The sequence below is a fragment of the Clupea harengus genome, chromosome 18 (assembly GCF_900700415.2).
Source record: "Clupea harengus chromosome 18, Ch_v2.0.2, whole genome shotgun sequence".
NCBI classification, from domain to species: domain Eukaryota; kingdom Metazoa; phylum Chordata; class Actinopteri; order Clupeiformes; family Clupeidae; genus Clupea; species Clupea harengus.
This window is the reverse complement of record NC_045169.1, coordinates 25,680,547-25,688,460: the sequence shown is the minus strand read 5'-3', so window position 1 is coordinate 25,688,460 and position 7,914 is coordinate 25,680,547. Positions and strand designations below refer to the sequence as shown.

Here is a 7,914-nt window from a genome sequence, read left to right as displayed (position 1 = left end):
TCTCAAACAAAACAAAACAAAACATCATCATATTTTAGTGCTCATTCGGAGAAACCTCTTTCTAGAATGGCATAGGCCTACATAGCATACATCACTCATAGAAAGCTATGCGTTTGGCTCGCTGTTGAATTAACAGCAGGCGGAAAATAGGTGATCTTATTCATTATGGTTTCTATATCTGCACGAGACGGCGGCTCACACTCACCCCGGTCCCGTTGTCACACACCACCACTTTCCTCCCCTCGCTGTCCATCTCAGCCTCACACGTTTGCGTCGCCTGACCAAGACACAGGTGAGCCCCAAAGCTTGCGTTAATGGCGCTCAACACAAAGCACTCTCCCGCAGACGCAGTGGACACGGCCGAATCGACACAGAAGAAGATTTTTGCACATGCAAGAATATTTCTTAAAGGGCAGAAGTATCAAGACCCAGATCCAGTATCCAGAAGTTGCACTTCACACCGTCGGTGTAGGCTATACGAAGGTGGGCGGGGTTGCAAACAGTGCGGAACTACTCTTTAAACTTCGGCGCACTTGCAGACTCAGGTCCCTACTTGTGTCTTGTGTGATAAGGTCAGCAACGAGCATTAGCCACAACAGTATTCAAACCAGCTTACATATTAGTCGTGAAGAACAACTTGTTTATCTGTTAATATTTTTTTCTATGTGCCAATGAGATGTCACAAGTACAAATGTCAACTTATTTCTTTGTATGTGTGTGTGTGTTGAAAGTCATCCAAAAAAAAGTGTTCACAGTATTTATTTCACATGTACTCATCAGACATCAGACAACTCCTATGTAAAAATGAGTGAATATGGGCATATCGAGGAAGTTTGATCATTGTGTCGTTTTATTTTGTCAGGCAGGCAGGAAAGTGAGTTTAGCCTGTCCACAAAGTTTAGGCACATGAATGGAATTAAGACCAAGTTGTGTGACCATATCAGTACCTCTCTGCTATTACAATTTGTACTTCTCTCTCTCTCTTTCTCTCTCTATCCATCTCTCTCTATCTCTCTATCTACCTATCTATCTATCTATCTTACCCTGTCTTTGTGTGTTTCTCTGTTTGTCTCAACTGTTTTGCAATACTCTATGTAGAATAACTGAAAATGGACACATAAACTCAGACACAGAGACACAGATGCTGGATGAGAAAGCGAATGAGATGAAAAAGAAGACAGGGGTAGAGAGAGACAGGGGTAGAGAGAGACAGGCCATAAGACGGAGAGAATATTCCACACACTCGGCAACTGCACAGGTGTCAAGGGCAAAGGTCAATCCACTCTAAATCTGGGTACTCTGTAATCAGGAAACAGCAGCGTAACATGTCTACCTACAGTAAGTATGTGTGTGTGAGTATGAGAAAGCACTTCTGAACCCACTCAGTGTACATCACCACTAACAGTAGAGAAGTCAGAGAAGTTACACTTTCCCTTTCACAAAAAGAAAAGAGAGTAGGAACCATCTGCACAACACACAACGACATTCGTGGACACGTCACAACAACAAAACGTGTTTTTGTGATCGGCTCATTTTGAAACTGTGGGGTACTGCTTTCAAAAATCAAAATGTCAGCTTGAGATTGTGACTGAGAGATTTAGGAGCTCCTCCGCGTGGAGTGATATCAGTGGGTTTGGATTTCCTTCACGAGTTCTCACGTCTATCCTGACAGCTTACATAAGTGCATTAGTTCTTGTGTTTTAGGTTCTTTTGATCTGTGGTTCTCTGTGTGTCACAGCCTGAATCATATTCAGCTTCCCCCAGTGTCAGTGCCTGTGGAGGTCAAAGGTCGGAGGTCAGTCCAACAGGAACACCCCTTGAGAGTTCATCACGAGTGTTCTGCCCACACAGTCCCAGTCTCTTTGAGGGTTCTGGTTCCTCTCCTCTTTGGATCTTTCTGAGACCCTCGGACAGGGTCCCCACACCTGGCCCAGAGAGTCTCAAAGTCTGATTCTGGGAGGGTTACAGAAAAGAGGGGAGGGTGGCGGGAGGGGTGTGGTGTGGTGGGGGGGCGTCTCAGGACTCAAACTCGCTGTCGCTGCTGACGGAGATGTCGGGGGTGGAGGCCCTGGTGCCCCGGGGGCCGGTGCCCGAGCTGCAGTCGCTGGCCAGGGGGCTGCTGGCGCCCCCGTGTGGCGAGGAGGAGAGGCGGCGGTCCTGGGAGGAACATTCCGGAGAACTGCCCGAGGGGTGGAGGCTCGGGTCCTGCTGGAGTCTGGAGGAGGGGGCGGGGGTGAGGGGGCAAGGGAGAGAGACAGAGAGGAACACAGTGGTTAATTTCACATTTTAAGTAATAGACATAATCCTTACAAGTCAAAACAGATTGGATTGATTTTGGATTTGTGGATTTGGATTGGTGTTAGAAGTGTAAGCTGGTGAAGCTGAGATTATTAGGTGAAGTTACGCTGGAGTTTGCCAGACCTGATGTGCGACTGGTTGGGAGGAAGTGAAGTGTGTGTGTGTGTGTGTGTGTGTGTGTGTGTGTGTGTGTGTGTGTGTGTCTGTGTGTGTGTGTGTGTGTGTGTAGTGGGGAGGTTACTATATAATGCTAATGTAGGATCAGCAATACTGAGGTCTTCAGCAGGTAACAGAGGTACACTGAGTTTACTGCACTGGTGTTGGGGAGCACCCACCTGTGTGTGTGTGTGTGTGTGTGTGTGTGTGTGTGTGTGTGTGTGCGCGTGCGTGTGTGTGTGTTGGGGAGCACCCACCTGTTCTTGGCGGAGGCGGCACGGTCCCTCTGCCGGCGGTTCTTGAACCAGTTGCCCACCTGAGTGGGCGTGAGGCCCGTGGCCTGGGCCAGGTGGCGCTTCCGGGATGGGTTGGGGTACGGGTCCTGCAGGTACCACTCCCGGAGCAGACTCCTGGTTCTCTCCTGCTTAACACACAGTGGGTAGATGCACTCTTAATTAACACGTTCACACACAGAGGGTAGATGCACTCTTAATTAACACGTTCACACACATTGGGTAAACGCACTCTTAATTAACACGTTAACACACATTGGGTAAACAAACCCGTAATTAACACACATTGGGTAAACAAACTCTTAATTAACATGTTAACACACATTGGGTAAACAAACTCTTTATTAACACGTTAACGCTCTTAATTAACACACTACGTCAGAGAAAAGCAGCGATGCTGTGTGAGAGCTGGGGTGCCATCATGCCAAGTGGCACACTAAATATACAACCTAAATATACACACTAAATATACACACTTAATATACAACCTCCCTCTCTGTGCCAGCTGTGTGGTCTCTCTGCAGTTGACAGGCTTCATGAGCCACAGAATCGCAGATAGCAGTAAACTCATTGTTATGCGGAGGATGAACTGAGTCCTTATTGGTGCCCTACTGGAAGAAACCTCATAACACTATGTAGTCGAAGACATAACCCAGATTACAGTTTAAATTGACCTGAACCAGATTTGGGTCAGATTAGAACCAGATACACATATCCCCCATGTTAAAATACCTCTCCTGGTTCATAGAATCTAATGAGCTCATCCTGTTAGCCAGACACCGGGACAGGAAATGAGTTTGAGAGCCGACGCTGTGACTGGGATTCTCCTCTGATTGTGCAACCATTTAAATGATCAGAATACCTGGAACGGATCGGGCAGCATTAAGCCGAGCTGAAAATAATCAGCCATCTCATTAAGCCGTATTTATAGACCACAAGGGCCAGCGAAACATTTTTAATGATTGGTTCAGGATAAAGGAGCTTAAGGATCAGTCGGAGGTTAGATGAACAACGGCGATTAAGACAGGTTTAGTGGGCCACCGATTCCTCACGGCGCAATACCGGCGCCTGCCACTAGAGTGCGACAAACATTCATTTTCAAGAGGGCTTCACAGATCCACTCGCTATGCAGAGCAAGAGTCAGAGTTCCTCTCGCCAGCCACGACACCGGGAGGGATGCCATGGCGCAATCCTCTCTAGAGGGGATTGATTGTGTGGTTGGTGACAACTGACACGCATTATCTTGTTTTCCCTGTGAGGGTGTGGCTTGTGTCTGAGGCTAGAACTGTACAGAGGGACACACAAGCCGGCTAATTCTCCCCTTACCAATCTATCCTGCCCCGCTCCAGACACACACTTTAGGATGTTGTGCTGCTTGCTCTTGTCCCACAACTTTGTGTTTACGTTTTACACATTACTTAAGTGCACATGAATGAGCCGAAATGACAACAGAACAGCTGAACACGCTTTTAGTTGCAATGGCTGTAGCATCACAATCATTTTGCAAAACACAGCCTAGTCAAAGCAACTCGTCCACAAATCTTTTCAAATCTTTCTTAAACAACGCTGACCAAAATAAATATTCAAACAAATGCCTTAGGTGACTGTATCCTTATGGGTGTGAGCCCTATAAGGTGTCTAAATCGCTGTGTGTGACATTAAGAATGTCACTTGCTCCTGGTCGTGGTGAGACCGCTGTGGTAACGTGACAAGGCCACGAGCAGAGTGGCAGACGAGAGGCGCAGGTGTTGCCACAGCCAAGAGGCTTAACCTGGTCAAGAGGACTCATCTGGCCAGATCATGGGTATCTTATAACTATTATCATGTAGAATATTGTGTGTTATATAACTTATCTTATGTAGAATATTGTGTGTCATATAACTTATTTTATGTAGAATATTGTGTGTTATATAACTTATCTTATGTAGAATATTGTGTGTTATGGTGCCTACTCTACAATAATGCCTATTAACCCTAACCCTATTAATTAGCTATTTGAATATGTGTTGACAATGAGGACATATGAATACTGAATTGAACTGAATTTAATTTAATTTTATTTGATTTGATTTAATATTGCAAACCCTTACCAGTGTACCTATGGGTTCCTGGAAAATATCAGTGTTAGAGAGCCTCTTAGTGCACTTAAGAAGAAGAGTGATTGCTTTGAGGTTGGTGGTGTATTGGGCCTTAGTAATGGTATTGGGCCTTAGTAATGGTCCTACTCTTATCTATGTGACAGAGGAGGCTCAGACCGACTGCGGTCCAGGTAAAGCTCACTGTCTTACTTTAAGAGTCAGACGCTGAAGGCTTGGTCAGTAGTATTTAGTGACCAACTGTGGCATTGATTCTATACCCTCACAATTTAACCACCAAAATGTAGGCAGTATTGGCCAAAAGCTATTGGACAGAATACAGTGAGAAATCCATTGTAAAAATGACTTGAGGAAATGATGCAGTTCTGACCTGACTTGGCCTGGTGTGGTTAATATTTTTCGATTTTTTAATTCGCAGTTGGCTATATTTGATTCAAAACCTACAATTAGCATGCCTCTAAATAAACCATGTAGTTTATTTATCCCTGATAGGAAAATGTTACAATGTTTGATCTCTATAACAACCATCCTCATAGCTCCAACATACCGAGGCTGAAGTTTGCCGGCTGTTTTTTTCCCCCTGCTATGCGTTTTCCCTTTCCGCAACTTATTATTAACGTTTCTCCAGCTTTACGATCTACCAATGTTACTTAACAGGCGGAAATATATTACGCAAATAGCCTTCAATGACTGAATAAAACATTTAGGCAACTTGGTCTCTCTATTTAATTCGTTTTGCTGTATAATCTCAGGGGTAAACTCATGTGGACATGGTGTGATGTAGACGCGGGGAAACTCACCTTGAAACAGTGTGTTTTCTGCTCTCCATCCCAGATGGTGCGCGGCAGGGGAAACTTCTTGCGGATGCGGTACTTCTCCACGGGTCCCAGCGGCCTCCCCCGCAGACGCTCCGCCTCGCGGTAGTGCGCGTCCAGCCACAGGTCCTGGAGCTTGGCGTGCGACTCGCGCGTAAAGCGATGGCTCTGCAGGATTTGGTAGAGCGCCTCAAAGTTCCCCGTGTGGAACGCCACGAGGGCCCTGGCGCGCATTACCGACTCGTGTCGGTTGAGAGCCTCGCTGGCCGAACCCGGTACAGCGGCCGGTAGCGACCAGAGAAAGCGGCCCAGACGCTCAATGTCCCCCGTCTCCTCCAGGTTCTCACACACGCGAGCCACCTGCTCCGGTGTGAACATGGGCAGTGGGAACATGTTCAGTTCAGTTCAGTCCACCTTCACTTTGGCTAAAAATCACCTATTCAAAACAAAACTTGCTTGAGATCTCACCTTTTGACAGACTAAAGATTGGAAGAAATGTTGCCTGAGCGCATATCCATCCACGACAGTGAGGGGTAAGAATATTAACAAAGTCTTAATTATACAGGCCCCATCTCCCTTCTCCCTTTCTCGGTAAAGCTAAGCGTCCTTGTCACTGCTGCCTCTAAGGCGTGTTGAGCTTGTGCTACTAAGGAAGAGGCACCATGAGTCAACCAGTATTTATACGGAGATACAATTAGCATCTTTGTAGTTGTTTTGAGAGGGATTATAACGTTACGCCTTGGTCATAGGCCACTTACCAGCGGTGGGAGGAGGGGAGAGGTGACTGCCTGATCAGCTTGTTAGACTAAGCCGAGGGATACATTAACTGTCAAGACCGCTAACAACAACGTGATTTAATTGGTTTGATTAATATGGAAACGAAGGCCCAAAATAGCAAATGAGTGCGTGTCACCAAAGCACACCCAAATGTAGTCTACTTGTTAACCTGTTTGAGAGACGGTTATTTTTGTTCGTCATTGTTATTTTAAGATGTCAAGTGGTTGGCTAGACATGGTTACTATTCACTATTCATTGAAGGGTGTATTAACTGAAATAAATTACTGTTATGAAGTGTTGGGAATAGGTCTTGTTCATGTTCTAAATCAAAACCAATTTTCTTAATCGCCTTTACGTTAAGTTTTACCTTTGGCATTCTCTTGAAATAGCCTCGGTAGACATACTTACAGGGTATTGGTGCAAAGTCCTGTGCGTGTTTTAATGAGGATTGGTCTCTGCCAAGCTCTCAGGCCATGGCAATCGGTATCGCATGCAAGCAACCCTTTGACCGAGAAGACACTTCAAGACACATGTTGTGTACTAAGAAGCCCGGGAAGCTAATGCTCTGTTAATTAATTTGGACAGTGTAACACCCTAGCCCGTCTTTCCCGAAATCGGAACAGGGTATAAGTATAACATTAGTGTCAGCTTGCCTTCTTCCTCGACAGGGTCAAGACATTACCAATGATCCGAACTTGCGGGTCAGTCCCGTGAGTCCTCCCGAGTATTAACCGGTCCCTTAGGGGGAGACAATTTGCGTATTAATCCGGCTAACCTCGGGCATCTGTTTTACACATTCGCCACAACAAACAGGTATTCTTTTTTTCCCAAACGCCATCAATCCCCACAGGTTAATCAGGTTTTAGACTAGGATAATTGAAAAGCCTGAATTTGATCCTTTCCGTGACAAGACTAGGCTATAAGGTAGCCTACAGCCGTAAGGTATAGCTAAAAATGGACTGATATGACAATAGTAGATAATAGAGACGGCAACGAGTTTTAATAAGCCTATCTAAGCGTTCCTGGTGCCTGGCAGGATCTGATGAGGTTCGCGTGAGATTGCTTGGTGCTTTAAGAGGTTGTAGTCAGGTAAGGGGTCATGGTATTATTGTAAGGTGATGGGTTTATCCATTTCTTATAATCTGTCTGGGGGTCGTTCATAAAAAGACTACATACGAGACCATGAGAGAGAGGGTCACTACCAGAAAATCCGTATTGATTAAGTATAAAGCTCGTCTCAGTTGACTTTCTGAGAAAACATTCATGTGCCAGAAACCGCAGGGTTGATGTAGGCCTGTGGGCGAGGAGTGGAGTGTAAATTAAACTCTGCACTTTTACACAAACATGCAGAATATAGGTGAACACAGTGAAGCTGTAACATTTATTAAGGATTTAATGCATTCTTTAACATTAGAACTGTACAAATGAAATAGAAAATATAATATTGTCAGGCCTGTAGTTCAGTATGAGCTTTTAGGA

At 45.4% G+C, this 7,914-nt stretch overlaps 2 protein-coding genes across 2 annotated transcripts in view; both read right to left on the bottom strand.

Annotated features, from left to right (window-relative positions):
- zgc:101810 (actin family protein) overlaps window positions 1-687 on the bottom strand; it is a 6,874-nt gene extending 6,187 nt beyond the window's left edge. The window contains exon 1 of the mRNA XM_031584821.2: window positions 206-687. Coding sequence (XP_031440681.1) covers window positions 206-253 — 48 coding nt within the window. The 5' untranslated portion in view covers window positions 254-687. The remainder of the gene's footprint in view (window positions 1-205) is intronic.
- A 56-nt stretch (window positions 688-743) lies between these two features.
- On the bottom strand, window positions 744-6,392 carry six7 (SIX homeobox 7). The gene is made up of 3 exons (XM_012830631.3): window positions 5,644-6,392; window positions 2,712-2,875; window positions 744-2,215 (listed from the first exon to the last, which is right to left on the bottom strand). The coding sequence occupies exons 1-3, from the start codon at window positions 6,049-6,051 to the stop codon at window positions 2,017-2,019; spliced, it is 771 nt and encodes a 256-aa protein (XP_012686085.1). The 5' UTR covers window positions 6,052-6,392; the 3' UTR covers window positions 744-2,016.
- Window positions 6,393-7,914: the final 1,522 nt, after the last annotated feature.

Coding starts and splice junctions, on each gene's coding strand:
- six7 (XM_012830631.3), bottom strand. CDS start 6,051: ATGTTCCCACTGCCCATGTTCACACCGGAGCAGGTGGCTCGCGTGTGT. Junction 2,876..5,643: donor AGAAAACACACTGTTTCAAG/GTGAGTTTCCCC, acceptor TGTGTTAAGCAG/GAGAGAACCAGGAGTCTGCT. Junction 2,216..2,711: donor GCCGCCTCCGCCAAGAACAG/GTGGGTGCTCCC, acceptor CCCCTCCTCCAG/ACTCCAGCAGGACCCGAGCC.